Raw genomic sequence first — 17946 nt, 5'->3', positions numbered from 1 at the left:
CCTGCTGCTGCAGCTGCTCCGGCCGTCTCTTGTTCCTCCATCTCCCGCAACTGTTCGTCGCTGTATTGCGGCTCGTACAGGTAGCCGCGAGCATCAGATTCGCGCAACAGATATTCGAAATCCCCTTCTGCCATTTCAACTTCAAAACTCGTAAATCGTGATTAGACTACTATACAAACTTTCTACACAAAGCAAGAGCCTGTTAGCTTAGCTTCTACAGAAAGATGGCTGACACTATCTTTACTTTCTGTGAGTGAGATCCCGCCCCATGTTGGCGTGGAGAAAACATGCGGAACTAGCTACTAGTACTGGCTAGGGCTGCACGTTTTCAAATTTTTCATTAACCGTTAACCGAGGCCCTTAGCGGTTAGTACTCGGTTAACCATCGTCTACGCGCCCCAACCCCGAGATAGAGACACACGAGAAAGGGGTAGTTCATTTTTAACACCTTTAATAACTGCACAAAACATCTTTAACTTTTAGGTGGCAAAATATTGTTTTAGGCTACCTAATTCTGTGAATTACACTGCACAAACCAAAAGTACTACTGCCGAATGAAGAAGGGCCAGTTCTCCCCAGAACATAAAATATTCATTTTATTTTATTTTTCGTGTTCGCATTTATATGGAACAAACAATGGGACGTGGCAGTTCTGGAAGCGGCACTAAAACTTTCACTGAGACCTCAAACAGAATGCACATAGCCTTTCTTTAAAGTGAATTTCGTTTTGTATTAATTGTATCTTAATTTTAATCAATGTTTCATCAACCAATTACCTGGAAATAAGAAGTAAATATAGCAGACATTAGATAATACGGAGCCGCCGGCACGTGAACTGGAGCTCATCTCATAAACGAATTCCGAAACTCAGCGTAGGCTATAAGGTAGCCTACTTGTCTCACAGACCTGAGAAATAAATCTATATTGAAATGTCTACTTTTAAACACAACAATTCAAAACGAAAGATAACAGACTGCTCTCTGCTTATGTAATCCGTATGAAAAGTGCATTTCTCTCTGGCGTGTTCACTGCGAAGATCGCGAATCAGCATTGTCAACTTCATCTTTCCAGCTGAGTGAGCCTGCAAACAATTAAAATGTCTCCTTGCTATATTTGACATATTCATAATCATTACTTTTGCCTGTTCTTTTTGACAGCTTTTAGGTTATTGGCAGCGCAACCCAGGCTACATTACATGAACGCGTCAGCACCGAAAACATGGAGATGGAGATTTTTTTTAAATAATCGCACAACCTATTTGATATTCCAATTAAATAGGCTACTCAGTTAGGCTACTCATCCCAACCAACTATTAAAAAAATGTTTACTTGTAAGCGGTCTTTTTACATGTTAGTTTTTTTCTGTGAGCGGGAATTGAAAACCAGGAGTGGACTGTTAGCGAAGTGATTACAGAATGCTAGAGTGGAGAGAGGAACGTGCTTGCGCTCCACTCCAGGCTTTGATCACATCCCCCTCAGCAAGGTGAATACACCTCGTCTTTCCTTAATTTAAGACCTATTCAAACTAAAATTAAGACATTACACTATTTGAGAAATAAAAGCCTATTTACGCCCTTAAAATTATGAAAAGTGAACTTCTTGTGGACAATTCAAATGTCTGGAAGCGCTCTGGCGGTGCAAAAATGTATTACAACTAAATTCAATGCACGCCATTGACGCCACTTAACCGAGCAAAATGTTTCACTCGGTTACGCAATTTTTAACGGTTAATCGGTTAACCATGGACACCCCTAGTACTGGCTGTAGTTTTAAGCCTCTGGCCCAAAAATCCTCCGATGACGCAAAATGATGATTTTTGCGTCATCGGAGGATTTTTCCCAGACTAAAAATACATAAATCTCTCATATCAGGGGGATATGAGGGGGGGAAGCACAGTAATTCGAAAATACTACTGGTTTTCTACTGATACAAAGCTTAATGCTAAATCCTGAAGTATCCCTTTAAATAAAAATAATAAACAAAATAGTATATTACTATTGTAATATTTACTGCAATTTAATACATTTAATTTTACAGTTCAACAGTAAATTACAATTCTAATATTCATGTCATGTCTAATTTTCTTAAATTTCAAACGTTAAACCATTCAAGTCCACCTCAGAGTTCATTGTATGTAACCAACATGCATATGTATTTAAAACAAATGCCGCCCACACCAGTTCACTATGTATTGGCTGCACTGAACCATATCTGCTAAGCTCAACTTGGCTGCTGGATCGCTTTTCATGGACTGAGTCAGTCACTAATTATAGCAACCCTCCCGCGTTACAAAAATATACATCAGTATAGATGAACTCAGATTATCGTCATCTGGGCTTGAAATGAAAATACGAACTTAGAAATGCAATGTTTTGCTTGTTTGCTTTTTCCTCCAGGCTATCTTGAATGGTATTGACAGCATTAATAAAGTATTGGAACATTTCCGCCGGAAGGGCATCAACCAGCACGTCATCAACGGTTATCACGGCATCGTCATGAACAACTTTGAGTGCGAGCCTGCCTTCTACACCTGTGTGGAGGTGACCGCTGGCACCAGGTCAGACACACACCGTTTTATTATTAGTGTTTCCTGTTTAATGTCATGTTTCAGTGGCAGTGTGTTGACAGTAATGGAGTTGTGTTTGTTCAGACTGTTTTACCACATTGTGGAAACAGATGAAGTGAGCACCAAGATTCTGATGGAGTTTAATAAGATGAACTTGCCTGGAGAGGTCACCTTCCTGCCTCTCACCAAACTGGACGTCAGGGATACCGCTTACCCTGAGACTAACGTAAGCTGGCCACATGGTCACCTACACCACTGACATGACATTTAAAATGGACCCTTACTTAGTGTCAGCATGAAATGAACATTTAATCTGTTTTCTAAAAGCATGTTTTTGATCTTAATGTAAACGTTTGTTTACATGTGTACGTTTCACTTTTTTAAAGCATTTTTTGAGCTTGTAATTTCAGGGCACTTTCACACTAGCACTTTTGGTGCGCACCCGGGTTCGAATGACGTCAGAGTTCGGTTTGTTTGGATGATGTGAACACTGTCTTCCGAACTCGGGTGCGCACCCGCGAACCGTACTCGAGTCCGCTTACAAAGGGTGGTCTGGGGTACGGTTCATGTGAGCTCCAGTACGGTACGCTGCTGATATGAACGCAATCGTACCAAACCGTGGAAGTGAACCGCTATTGATGACGTATAATGTATAATGTGATCGACAAGATAGTCGTCAGTGCGTGTGTGTGTGTGTATACACTTACCTTGACGAAAAGCGGGATTGACGCACTGCAAGCAGAGAGATGATTTATGCTTGCCTCCGCAAAAATTGTCTATGGCGGACAGCCAGCTGTCTTTGAAACGATTTTAGTACTTTTGCGGCAGACAGACACAAGTTTGTTTCTGTATCTTTTCTTTGAAAACAAAACCAAAGGTTAAAAAAAAGAACAACTGTGAAGCGAGCAATTCTATCCATTTTGACACCTTTTCGTTCATTGCGTCGCCGGTTACCAAGCAACACGATTACGCGCCAGCTGCAGTTTGATGACGCAAGCGTACCGCGGTTCGGATACATAATGTGAACACAGTCCATCGGGGGAGGGTGTGCAATCGAACTCTGGTTAGGAACAGGCAATCGAACCAAGTGTGAAAACGCCTTTAATCAGCTCAACCTTCCAGTGAAGTGACAGACTTCTTTTTGTTGATGTATACCGGACTTCTCCAATCATGTAGTCAGTTTAAACCTCACAACTTTACAATCAACCGCAAGCTCGCATTCAAATCTGCCTCAATCTAATGAACAACAGATGGATAGAACCAAGTCCCCACCCTACTTTATTTTCTCAATGATCCGTTTCACTCGGATGTACGTCACAATACAGAATAAAAGATCCGGTGCTATGTCTGTAAACATTGCTTAATGAAAGTGACTTCTGTGTTACTAGTGCTACTCTATTGACAATGGACCATTTTTGCATGCGAAATGTAGGTACAATTATGCTAATATTCCCCCCCAAAAAGCCTGGCTTCATTCTGGAATTTCCACTTTTAAAACATCCTATCACCTTCAGATTGATAAAACCAAGTCCTGTCCTTTTTTTTACCCTTGACATTGTGGATTAAATTAAAGATGAAGCTTATTCATCTTCTATTTCTTATTTATTTATTTATTGCTATTTTTTGCTATTCTATTAAGTGGAAATACATATTTTCTGTAGGACGCAATCCCCATGATCAGCAAGCTTCGTTACAGTCAGAACTTCGACAAGGCCTTCAAACATGTGTTTGGGAAGACTCTGATCTGCCGCAGTATGGAAGTGTCCACTCAGCTGGCGCGAGCTTTCACCATGGACTGCATCACTCTGGAGGGTAAACAGATGTTTTCCTATAAGTACCGGGTTTTTTTTTTTTCATTCAAATGATTTCCGAGCCCTTGTCATTGTGTTGTTTTGGTATGTGTAACAGGTGATCAGGTGAGTCATCGTGGCGCTCTGACCGGTGGCTACTACGACACGCGGAAGTCCCGTCTGGAGCTGCAGAAGGACATGAGGAAGGCCGAGGAGGAGCTTGGAGAACTGGAGGCCAAACTCAACGAGAACCTGCGCAGAAACATTGAACATATCCTACACATTTACACCTCACACACAGGGTTACTTGTGATGGAGTGGCATGAAATCAAATGGATTGTAAAATTCTACTTGTGTGTTTCTTGGCCAGTTGGGCTTGCTGGTGTAATCGGCCTAGATGACACACGGTCACAGAGGATCACTCAATGAGTCAGCTAGTCATTAACGTGTATGTGGTCATGTGTGAGCTGCACACATGGTGTTATATTAGTAATGGAGGGATGAGAATGTGTAGTTGGATTGGAGGATGTGATTCTTAAGGCCTCGAGTGAATTTCATTTCAATCCTTAATCGAATCACACTAGATTTGCGTGGCTCACACTCTGACTAATTCAGAACTAATATGATGACACAACCACCTTTTCAGCTTCAGCGAAAACAGGCCAAATAAAAGTATTTAACAGCTCTTCAAAGAATGAGCACAGCTCAGAAGCATAAAAGAATTAAGAAAATATAAAAATAAAAGTTAATTCAAAATATTAATAAATACTATGCAAATAACACTGTCAAGAAGCAGATTCTCTTAAGTGATGCAGGTTTTCAGGATTAAACTGGATCACAAGTTCTTGTGGGCTCCTTAACTCAGTTCTTCACGTATCAATAATGAAATTGACCAGCTGATGAATCAGATGCAGCAAATCGAGACCCAGCAGAGGAAGTTCAAAGCATCCAGAGACAGTATACTGTCTGAGATGAAAATGCTGAAGGAGAAGAGACAGCAGTCAGAGAAAACGTTCATGCCCAAGGTAACGCATAGTATATTTTCAAGCGCTAGTACTATAACTACCATTGTTTCTCTATCAGGTCTTTAATTTGGTTTCTCTCTACTGTTTTCCCCAGCAACGCAGTCTTCAAAGTCTGGAGGCCAGCCTGCACGCCATGGAGAGCACGCGGGAGTCTCTCAAGGCAGAGCTGGGAACGGACTTGCTCTCTCAGCTCAGTTTAGAAGACCAACGCAGAGTGGACGACCTCAATGACGAGATCCGACAGCTGCAACAGGTCAGGCTGCTTGATTTATGGCGGAAGTCATGAACATTTATTTCAGTCATATTGAGATCACGATTGCATATTAACTTTGGAACCATCATGACTTTATTGAACATTGTAAAAAAAAAAATATATATATATATACACATACACAATAGTATATTAAAATATATTAGACCAATAATAATCATTTTATCGATAATATCTTGATTTCATAATCAATGGAAGTCAAAATCATGTGTATGATGACTCCATAAAGAGGCTGTAATCTCATCTGGAAAGTTAGTCAATGTGAAGCTCTGTTAGATGTGTGTGTGAATAATAGCTGAAGCCTGAGGCCGCAGCTGCAGCTCTTTACCACCTCCAGCCTGACACACGACACACACTGCAGACAATTAAAAAGCTACTTTAAATGTTGTATAACCGGCCCACATCATTAGCCTTTTTTTTTTTTTTTGTATTGCCTTCCATTTGGTTTGCTAATTTGTCTGCTTTTGAATTTTCAGGCAGGCTTGGCCTTTAAACATATGCATATAATTTTCACTTCTTTTTTTAGATGTACGTTCACGTGGCCAAAAACCACATCTGTTTTTTAGACTTTATAATAAATGATTAAAACCATGTTTCTTTTGGCCTTTCAGTCCGGGATCAGTTATAGATGTTTGTTTCATGTGTGTCATGTTTTTGACTATAGGACAACAGACAGCTGCTGAATGAGCGAATTAAGCTGGAGGGAATCATGACCAGGGTGGAGACGTACCTCAACGAGAACCTGCGCAAGCGTCTTGACCAAGTCGAGCAGGTGAATATAGCAGTTTTCCCTTTTGGCAGTATAACCTGTATGAAATACAATGCCATATAGTGCACTAAAAAGTGTGTGTTTGTGTAGGAATTGAATGAACTGAGAGAAACTGAAGGAGGAACCGTCCTCACTGCGACAACGTCAGAGTTGGATGGCATTAATAAACGCATAAAGGACACTTTGGCTCGCTCAGAGGGTGAGTAAAGACTCAAATCATTGTTTTTTAATTTGTTTATTATTTTTTTAATACATTTTGTTTGCATTTTGTTTCAGATTTGGACACCCTCATTGATAAGACGGAGGTGGAAATAAAGGATCACCAGAAGAGTATGGAGCGCTGGAAGAACATCGAGAAGGAGCAGAACGAAGCCATCAACCATGACACCAAGGAGCTGGAGAAGATGACCAACAGACAGGGCATGTTACTTAAAAAGAAAGAGGAATGTATGAAGAAGATCCGCGAGCTGGGCTCCTTGCCACAGGAGGCCTTTGAGAAGTACCAAACGCTCACGCTCAAACAGGTACACAGCCGGCAAAGAAAACTTTTTTCTTTTTTTTTTTACCCTGAAATGCAAGATTTATGGCCAAGTTGCTAAGAATTGTCCATATAATTTCCAGTGACTCATTTAGAGTGATATCAAACCATCTTTTCCTCCTTGTCGCGAACGAGGTCATAAACAAATATTACATAATGAAGACCACGATTTGTCCGGATACCCTTTTACCACTTCCTCGGCTCATGTCTGGCTTTAATTTTTCCTCTCATCCCCCTCCAGTCTCGCAGCTCTCCCACCTGTCTCATTTTCATCTCTCTTAGTTTATCTTCCTCCTCTCTCTCCACCTCTCCAGTCAGGGGCTGTATTGTGTGTCAGCCCTCCTACACAGAGGTGACTCATTCTGCATTACCCCATGCTTGCGCTCCTGTTTTTTCACCCTGTCTTGGTGAACTTGAGTGCGTGGAGTTGAGGAGGGAGGTGAATTGTGCCATATCTGTCTTGTTTCTTTAGCTGTCCTCTGGAATCTTCTCTTGTAGGTTCAGAAGTGGTAATAATGGCACAACGTTTATTCAAGTGATTTAGTTCTGAAGAAAATTTACTTTAAAATTTTTTTACATTCCCTTGATAAACTACATTTGCTTACAAAGAACGTTACTTTTCTTCGGTGAACGCAAACCATTGAAATATAATTTTCCCTCCCATCTCAAATTGTTTTCCATCATCATGTCCCCTCGATACTATTTCATTGGTTACGTGTTGTGTAATTATTGTGTTTGTGTGTCTGTGTAGTTGTTCAGGAAGCTGGAGCAGTGCAACACAGAGCTGAAAAAGTACAGCCATGTGAATAAAAAGGCCTTGGACCAGTTCGTCAATTTCTCAGAGCAGAAAGAGAAGTTGATTAAGAGGCAGGAAGAGCTGGACAGAGGTTACAAATCCATCATGGAGCTCATGAACGTCCTGGAGCTGCGCAAATACGAGGCTATCCAGCTCACCTTCAAACAGGTATGACCATCAGACAGACTCACTCAAACTCAAATATCTTCCACTGACAGGATTCTTGTATGTTGATGATCTTGATAAGTTCCTGTAAAGTAGGGTTTACATTTCAATTTGTATTTATTTTAAAAAAAATCTAGCCATCAAGCACTCCCAGCTTTCAGCTCTTGCCCTGCTGAAAAAGCAGTAAAATTAAAAAGCATTAAAAGTCATTAAATGGATTTTGCGAAAATTAAGGCCTTAAATGTCATTACAAAGCATTAAATTTTAATCCTACAGTAGGGCTGTGAATCTTTGGGTAGGCAGCGAATCGATTAAATTAATAGGTTTTCGATTCAAGAACAATTTTTGCAAATTCAGAAAGATTCAACTCAATGCTATTCACATTAAAGTTCGGTTCGAATTTCATTTTTTATATGCATTCATAGGATTATTTAAATGCTTCCCCCAATGGGTCTTAGTCAGGGTGTGAATTACACAGCGGCCTTCGGGGGTCAGAGAGTGGGGACAAAAAAAACCAACAACAACGACATTTTGTCTATTGTTAATGTTAGTTAATGTTAGTTTTTAATGAATCTATTATTATAAAAAATATTTCCAAAGCCTATAAATTAGCATTTGTAGAAATGTAAGCAAAGATTTTAAAAGGCTTTAAAAGTATTGTTAGTTCATCATGCTATCTATTTTGTAGGATAGTGTTAATGGATACACAACCTTAAAGTGTTCCTGGTACATTAAACATCCTTCCATTGTGAGACTAAAAATACCATGAAATTTCCCAACTAAACCTTACTGAACCATTCGGTTTAACGACATTAAGTTAGATTTCATTCATCATTCATGATTCATCGGAAGCGTGTGCATTTTAGACACCTAGTATGCGTTTGCACTTTCCATGTAACAAATGCGCACCCTTGAATAAGTGGGGTTTTACTTCAACTGCTCAGGACGGGTATGGCCCATTTCCGTAAAACTTCAGTATCTATCTTAAAGAAAATAACGGCGATGTTTCCACGCAACGAACGCGTTGTTTCATAGCAGTGCCCGCACAATGACATGCCAGCTTTATCAATGGCTTGAGCGGTTTGACTCAAGACTTGCTTTCTCGATAGAGAGATCTGCTCATGTGAACACCAGTGGCTGTCCTGCGGAGAGCTCAAACGTGGACTGCTCAAACATCTGTAGATGAGAGCTATGGGGCCGAGCGCGAGCGAAATCCAGTGAAAGATGGTAAAGAGTGCAGCCAGTATCTGAAGGAGAGCTGTGAGGACGCGAAATGACGCCGCACAACACATCCATTAATTTGCGCACGTAGTCATTTAATGTTTATATATTTTAAAGCACTGAATCGCTATAGAATCGCAAATTATTCGATTCTTAGCATTTTAAATCGAATATTGACCGAAATAAACGATTCACGATTCAAAATACAAAATTTCAAGATCGATGCATATGCATCGTCAGGATTTGTAATCGATGCATCGAGAAAACAAATGAATCGTTACACCCCTATCCTACAGGCATTCAAAATTTAGATAGTTTTGAAGAAAATTTTATATTATCAATTAATTTGAATATAGCATAATTAATCATTTTTATTTGCTGTCTCAAAATATATACGTTGGTGTGATAAACACGTGGAACCAGTTTGGTAATTGCTTCCGGCCGGAGCAAAATTGCCGTGATGTGGAGGTGACTTGGGTCATTTTGAACAGAAGGAACAACAGGAATAAAACTAGACCAGAAGTGGCTGGAAGACACAATTTAGAACATGGTTGCAGCTCGTTGGTGGTCAAAATAAAGAAGGATTTTGCAGCGTTTGTAAAAGGGTATTTAAGTTGGGTAGCTACAATGAGAATCAACGCCGTAAAATCTCATATGCAGTCTGACAGCCACAAATCGACGGTAAAAGGCAGACAGCAATTAACTATGTGTAGTTACTTTCCCTCATCAGCTTGACATCCGCAGTTACAGCGCACTTCGCGTTTTTGTGCAGATGATTAGGTGACATGCAATGATTTGTCACAGCACTGTCTCTTTTGACTGACTTGAGTGGTATAATTGTTGATTACTGTGTGTACGTGGCTTAAAAACCTATTTTTATACACGCATATATAGTTATATATGCATCATATATATGCATCTGTTAATTTTTGTCATCCTTTGGGTGTTCCATTACATTATATGATCCCGCTCTTATTCATGCAAATGCTTTTTAATGCGCTGCCTGTGAATGTCCTGTCTATGTGACAGACACACACACACACACACAGAGAGAGAGAAAAACGTGTGCCAGTATCGTGCGCACAGACAGCGCGCCATAAAACGGTTCTCTTTCCCGCTTGAACGAACAATAACGCACAATTATGCCAAAATGTCTGCTTTATCGAGTATCCTCATAACATAAGAGCAGTCTTAAATGAGTGAAATAAAGTCTTAAATGAACACAGAGTTGTGAGAGAATGAGGTGCGTGTGAGATGTGTCGTGCAGCAGCGGCTGCTCTTAAAGGGACAGCAGCCAATAAAGCTTTCTCTCTGTTAATCACAGAACAAAGGGACCAGAGAAAATGACTCACTGCCATTGACTAAAGTAGCTTTGAAAGGATGTCTATATTTAGTTTATAATTTATGCCGTGCAGACTGTTTGATAACTTCATTCAATTTCTGTATACGTCCTACCTGTTAGACAGGAAGGGCAAAGGTAAATATGACATTTATTATAGGTTTATGTGAGGATTGTTTGTTAAGTTCACTTAAATTAAAAGTTGTTATATATTTTTTAAGCCTAATGTTAAAAAACTTATTACAATGTAATGTTGGATGGCTATAATTAATGTTTAAAATTAGGGGGGGGGGGGGGGGGACATTTTTATCTAGACATCAATAGCTGTATTAGTATCAGTGATGCTGGCCTTTGTTGTCTCTACATTCATTTGTAGATTTACTGTGAAATTATTACATTATAAAATATATAAACTAATATAAACCGATACAAATTTAAGTGTTTTTAATTGCGATTAATCACAGAAAAAATGTTTTTCTTAACATTTAAAAATCGATTAAAAAATGTTTTTTTTTAATCTATTGACAGCACTAATATATATATACACACACATATATACATATATATATATATATATCCGTGGTTAGTCATGGGTTGTGTATGGCATTAAAAATGTAAAAAAGCATTCAATTTAATTTGAGGATACCTGCAGAAACCCTTATTTAAATCAGCAGGTTTAACCCTCTGGTGTTCCTAACATTTAAAAAAAAATCCAATTTGTTTGTATTTCAATGAAATGAATGTACTATATTTTAGTTTGATACATTTTTTTTATTTTGTATTTTAAAAGAGACCAAACTTATGTCTGTGCTCCAAAGCATTCAAGATTTAAGTTGGAAATGTCATTTTCAGGGCTATGCTCAAACAGTGGTTAACAGGCAATAAATGGATCATTAATACTGCATAAATATAATCTATTACCTTAAAATGCCCTTAAAGAAGACAATTTGCAGATAATTAATTTAAAAAAAATTGAACTAATTAGAAGTTTAAGTTTAGTGTTTTGAAAAATGCACTAAAATACTATTTTCTAATTTTATTATATGAAATATATATTTTCCAAAACATTTTTGACCGTGAGGATTACAAGTCTGACTATTTTATTCAGGACCATTCAACCGTTTTCATTGAATTATGTCCATGATCTTTTTTTGTTCACATAGCAAGTGCCAAGAACTTTACCAAGTTGTGGTCAAAAATGACTGAGCAGCAGAGGGTTAAAAATGATAAACTTCAGTCTTCAGTTCACTGGCAGTCACCGGCACCTTTCAGTCCTTCTTGTCGAGCCCTGGCTCTGTTTAAAACACATTATCAGTGATTATTTAAATTGTATTTAAATCGAATTCCCACCGCAGCCAGCACAAATAAAAACAAACATTATGTTTCCTGTTTAATAATGTGCTCCGTCTCCCGGCAGGTGTCTAAGAATTTCAGCGAGGTGTTTCAGAAGCTGGTTCCCGGTGGAAAAGCAACTCTGGTGATGAAGAAGGGAGACACTGAGGGGGGCCAGTCTCAGGACGAGGGCGAGGGAGGAGACAGCGAGAGGGGCTCTTCCTCTCAGAGCAGTGTGCCCAGTGTAGACCAGTTCACTGGCGTGGGCATCCGGGTAAGGGCAGCATGGAGAATAAAAATGATTGTGTGCTTATGCACGCACAGTTATTACATACTCAAACTTGACAAACCGTGTGTTTGTGTGTTTGTGCGCGTCAGGTGTCGTTCACAGGTAAACAGGGAGAGATGAGAGAGATGCAGCAGCTCTCTGGAGGGCAGAAGTCTCTGGTCGCTCTGGCTCTCATCTTTGCCATCCAGAAATGTGACCCTGCTCCTTTCTACCTGTTTGATGAAATCGACCAGGCTCTGGATGCCCAGCACAGAAAAGCAGTGTCAGGTACCATCAGCCAATGCATTGTTGACATTGATGAAATTTCAGCCACTGAAAAGAGGATTAAATCTGGACCAAAAATAAACCACTACACCAGAAAAAAGTGATCTGGTTTTAATCAAAATAATGCTTTTTTTCTTTTCTTCTTTAGTTCTACCATATCGGTCGTTTGTTTTATCTTTTCACTACAAGAAAAATGTTTGGTTTTGGGGGGTTACAAGCTTCCGCTTGGAGTGAATACGTGGTTTCGCAGTGCGTCAATGGTTTGTATTGCTGTCTTTCAGACATGATTGTGGAGCTGGCTGGACATGCTCAGTTCATCACTACGACCTTCAGACCTGAGCTTCTGGAGTCAGCAGACAAGTTCTATGGAGTCAAATTCAGAAACAAGGTAACAGGCATCATTAACACCTTGATGTGTGAAACAAACGAGTCTTGTGCATTGAAAATGAGCTATAAATGGAAGTCTCGTCAAACTGCACAGATGATGATTTTCCTTGGCCTCTCTCTCTCTCTCTCTCTCTCTCTCTCTCTCTCTCTCTGTGTGTGTGTTTGTCAGGTGAGTCACATTGATGTGATCTCAGCAGAGCAGGCCAAGGACTTTGTGGAGGATGACACCACTCACGGCTGAGAGAGACAATACCCCGTTATCACTCATTTTGCTTGTTTCTCACCACCATCTCAAGTGGTGCGTTTCCTTTTTAAAATCCCTGTTGGAATGAATGAATGAAAGGCAAAAGTTTGTTTTTCTTGATCTGCTTGGATTCAGAACGGGATATGCTGACTTATTGTTGTTTTACAATTTTATATTTTCTGTCCTCTGTTGATTCTCATATTTCAAGGATAAAACACTGAAAACATTTTTAATATTTGATGAAATGTGCCGTGCTTCACACTTGGCATCAGCCCGAGTTATTTAAAGATGAGGAAGTTCAGACACTCTGTTTCAAAGTTAAGCGTCAGTAAAGGAACAATTGTACAATGCTAAGACTGAATACACAGGTAGGTGTATGTTAAAGAGCTGTGGTTTGCAGTCTGCCGTTTGACACCAGTTCTTTCATCCTTTACTAATAAACCAGCGTGAGCTATTTCATCATACTCGCCTTTTTAAGTGGTATATGAAAACGGCTCGTTTTGTAGGTTTTCCGAATGAGCCTACATGTTTTTTTATCAGTTTTGTTGATGTTTCATTTATTCTTTAGGTCATTGTGATTATAGTCTTCAAATATGTATTCTGTTACCCAAAAAGAATAAAATTACCCTGGTCTTTATCAAAGCTGATTCCACTGGTTTCTTGTCACTAGAGGGCGCCGTGTCACACATTGTACAGTTTTTATATTATTACATCATGTGGTTGCAAAGAAAATCAGCGGTTTTGAGTCTGCTTTTGTCATGTGCAGTGCAAGTAAGTTATTTTTATTCATAACTTAAGTAAATATATATAAATATAATATGTAAATATATTTTATGTGTGTAAAATAAACAAGTTCTTTTTTTAATATTATTTTTTTAGGTCTTTTGAGAAGTTGTTCCTTATTAAACAAATCTCAAGGTAAATTTTAAACACAGCCTACCATTTCAATAAATATTTATAGTATAATAAATATTTCTATTTTGTAATGCTTCTGTCATTGTTTTCATCCCAGTGTCTTTCAAACCTGAGCTTATGCAGAGTTGAGTGAGGAGATCAGGCTTTGGAAATATTCATGCTTGTCTGTAATAGGTTTGTAGTCATTCTGTTGAAGGTGAGTCATGTTCACTGAAATGATCTGGGGATATTGGATCCTTTTTCCATCTGCCTACAACACAAACACAGTTTTAACTGCCAGATACTACTCAGCTGATCACTAAACTGATCCAAGAGTCCTTTGGGCCTGTCAATCTCTCTTCTCTTAACTGCTCACGCGCTTCTCTCTGCCAGTATCGCTCTCTTGCGACCCTTAACATAATCAACAGATGAAACCAGCCCATAATCACGGGGAGGCCACGATAAACCTCGCATAAATCTGTCCCTGCTTTACAGTCGTTCACTACACAAGTTAATTTGTTGTTTGACAGGTGCCGTGTCAAACCTATAACCACCATGTGCCCTTGACTCTGTCTGTCTCTGTGAATAGTGTTAGGCTCCCATTAAACTTGCCAGTTTTGTGAGCGGTGGCCTGCTGGGAGAACAGATGCTGCTGTCTCAATGGCTCCTCACACAAGTCACTTCACTTTCAGCTGCCTATGCAGTCGGCATCTTTTTTTGGGTCATTTGTTAAAAAATGTTTAGGCTAAAAGAATTAAACAACACATATAATACATAATTTATTTAATGTGTGTATGTATATATATATATTTTTTTTTTTTCCACATGGCAATTATTTATTTATTAGTTAGTATACTTGCATTTTTTTTTCTAAAGTAAAAGCAGCTTTTCTTAGTGGACAAACATTTAAATTCCCATTAAGGACTTTTAAGTCGCAAATCACTATATGTGACCAGTTATTCAAAAATGCCCTACTTATTATATCATCATTTCATGTGGTTGTTTTTTGGACATAAGAACTGAACATAAAAATAAAGCGATATACCGATATTATTATTTATTTATTTATTTTTTGTTGCGGAATCCACCAGCAATCAAATAATATACTTCAAAAGTAAAGTACAGAATGACTTTTATTCTTGTAAAACTTCTTAACTTCCTCTCCAGGTAATTGCAACAAGAACGTGTCTGCCAAATATGTTATATATACTTTTTTGATTGATTTGAAGTTAATTTCAAGCAATAAAAAAAAAAATATATATATATATACACACATACATACATGCATACACACACACACATACACACATACAGTATATATGTAAACGCACACACATACATATTGACACAATATAAAAACATAGAACAGTTTATCTCCCATATACATACACACACACATATATATATATATAATGTATACACACACACACATATTCACATACATACACATACACACACAGTATATATGTATACACAAACACATACATACACATACATTACCAATAATAACTATGCACATATATATATATATACACACATACAGTATATATACACACACACACACATATATTCACATACATACCTAAACATGCATTACAAATAATTACTATACACACACACACACATATATATATATATATATACATACACACACAAACACATATATACATATACACGTCTACCTGTACACACATTACACTTTTGGTACATATATCCACATATTTACACAAATAATACTTGCTTCAAAAGGGAGTGGAAAAAAGTATAACTTATTTGCTCCCACCCCCAATTCCTTCCCTCATATTACCCCATATATACCACATCATTAACTGTTAAATTAATAATAATTTATTTGATATGATATTATCTATTTAATATTATAGTTTCTTACAATTACATTATGACCTGTGTGACTTTCACGTTGTTATTTGCATATTTATTTGTTTCAGTTGTTGTATTTACTCGCTCGACTATAAAAATGAGGTCACAAACTCTTCTCAACATGCAGATCCTTTAAATTTGACCCAGCAACTACGAGCTCTACATATAACCACTCGCTGAGGCGTCATTGTGTCATTGCCGATCCATTTTTACCCTCGTAAACCATAACCGTATGTGAAAAGGCATTTACAGCTTGCCGCTATAAATATTCTCGTAAAATACTTTTTACACTATACTAATAATGTCCATGACAGCCATTTTTTTGCCATCTTTTTTTTTGTTTTGTTTGAAAGTCATTTCCACCAGAATGTCATTTTCAACACGCATCAAATTATGAATGATGTTTAATATCACTCTGACTTAAACATTTATAGAATAAATTAACTGACTCCTTTGTCTTGCTAGGGAAAATTTCACTGCTAAAATTGTATGATTAAATTTTATTTTTAAATCATATTTTGACACTTTTTTTAATTGGGGGAAAAACTGTTGTGGAAATGACGGCACAGTTGAGGGACAGGATTTTCATAGTTAAGATTGAAAGTCGTTTGAAAAGTGAGACAAGTAAATGGCGGCGTAACACAAGGTTTCTACGAATGTTTTGAATGAAGTGCTTCATGCGCGGCTCCACCTGTCGTTGTGGTTAGGACGGTTTCTGAGGGTTTCTGTGCGCAGTTGTCCTGCTGATGTGGAACATTTTGTCCAGCGCTTGCAGTTTCAGTGTCAGTCACTCTCTAAACAGGATCTGCTTTCCTACAAGTCAAGAATACTCTGGGATTGTGACAGTGAATGTCACACACGTCTGCAGGTGGTTAATGAGGGGCTCCGCAAGAATCCAATGGAGATTTTGTGCAATTGCTGTTCATTATTCAAGACACCAACAGTGGCAAATTAAAAATCTTTATGCTTACATGTATATTTTATTTATTTAAAATCTATCTGTCTGTCTGTCACTATATTGCTAGGTATATCTTGCTCTTATCTATATATATCATTCTATCTATCTCTCTTTCACTCTATCACTATTGTTACATCTATCATTCTATCTATTGTCTATCACTCTATCTATTGCTCTATCTATCTATTGTCTTTCACTATCTATCGCTCTATCTATTGTCTATCACTCTATCTATTGTCTATCACTCTATCTATCGTTCTATCTATCTATTGTTATCACTCCATCTATCGCTCTATCTATTGTCTATCACTCTATTTCTCTATCTTTATATTGTCTATCACTCTATCTATTGTCTATCGCTCTATCTATATATTGTCTATCACTCTATCTATTGTCTATCACTCCATCTATCGTTCTATCTATTGTCTATCACTATCTATCGCTCTATCTATTGTCTATCACTCCATCTATCGTTCTATCTATTGTCTATCACTATCTATCGCTCTATCTATTGTCTATCACTTTGTCTATCACTCTATCTATCGTTCTATCTATCTATCGTTATCGCTCTATCTATTGTCTATCACTCTATTTCTCTATCTATATATTGTCTATCACTCTATCTATCGCTCTATCTATCGTCTATCACTCTATCTATTGCTCTATCTATCTATTGTCTATCACTCTATCTATCGCTCTATCTATCTATTGTCTATCTATCACTCTATCTATTGCTCTATCTATCTATTGTCTATCACTATCTATCGCTCTATCTATCTATTGTCTATCACTATCTATCACTCTATCTATTGTCTATCACTCTATCTATCGCTCTATCTATCTATTGTCTATCACTATCTATCACTCTATCTATTGTCTATCACTCTATCTATCGCTCTATCTATCTATTGTCTATCACTCTATCTATCGCTCTATCTATCTATTGTCTATCACTATCTATCGCTCTATCTATCTATTGTCTATCACTATCTATCACTCTATCTATTGTCTATCACTCTATCTATCGTTCTATCTATCTATTGTTATCACTCCATCTATCGCTCTATCTATTGTCTATCACTCTATTTCTCTATCTATATATTGTCTATCACTCTATTTCTCTATCTATATATTGTCTATCACTCTATCTATTGTCTATCGCTCTATCTATATATTGTCTATCACTCTATTGTCTATCACTCTATCTATTGTCTATCA

General features: G+C 37.9%; 1 protein-coding gene across 1 annotated transcript in view; it reads left to right on the top strand.

The window, feature by feature from the left end:
• Positions 1–13637, top strand: part of smc3 (structural maintenance of chromosomes 3) — a 31036-nt gene extending 17399 nt beyond the window's left edge. Inside the window, exons 16-29 of the mRNA XM_077226889.1 lie at positions 2396–2556; positions 2650–2791; positions 4227–4377; positions 4474–4626; positions 5229–5380; positions 5475–5633; positions 6316–6423; positions 6511–6619; positions 6697–6944; positions 7710–7922; positions 11897–12085; positions 12190–12367; positions 12646–12752; positions 12921–13637. Of these exons, the coding sequence (XP_077083004.1) occupies positions 2396–2556; positions 2650–2791; positions 4227–4377; positions 4474–4626; positions 5229–5380; positions 5475–5633; positions 6316–6423; positions 6511–6619; positions 6697–6944; positions 7710–7922; positions 11897–12085; positions 12190–12367; positions 12646–12752; positions 12921–12992 (2142 nt within the window). The 3' untranslated portion in view covers positions 12993–13637. The remainder of the gene's footprint in view (positions 1–2395; positions 2557–2649; positions 2792–4226; positions 4378–4473; positions 4627–5228; positions 5381–5474; positions 5634–6315; positions 6424–6510; positions 6620–6696; positions 6945–7709; positions 7923–11896; positions 12086–12189; positions 12368–12645; positions 12753–12920) is intronic.
• Positions 13638–17946: the final 4309 nt, after the last annotated feature.

The sequence above is a fragment of the Siphateles boraxobius genome, unplaced genomic scaffold (assembly GCF_051911475.1).
Source record: "Siphateles boraxobius isolate OS27281-9 unplaced genomic scaffold, OSU_SipBor_1 13, whole genome shotgun sequence".
Classification (NCBI taxonomy): domain Eukaryota; kingdom Metazoa; phylum Chordata; class Actinopteri; order Cypriniformes; family Leuciscidae; genus Siphateles; species Siphateles boraxobius.
This window is presented reverse-complemented; position numbering and strand designations above follow the sequence as displayed.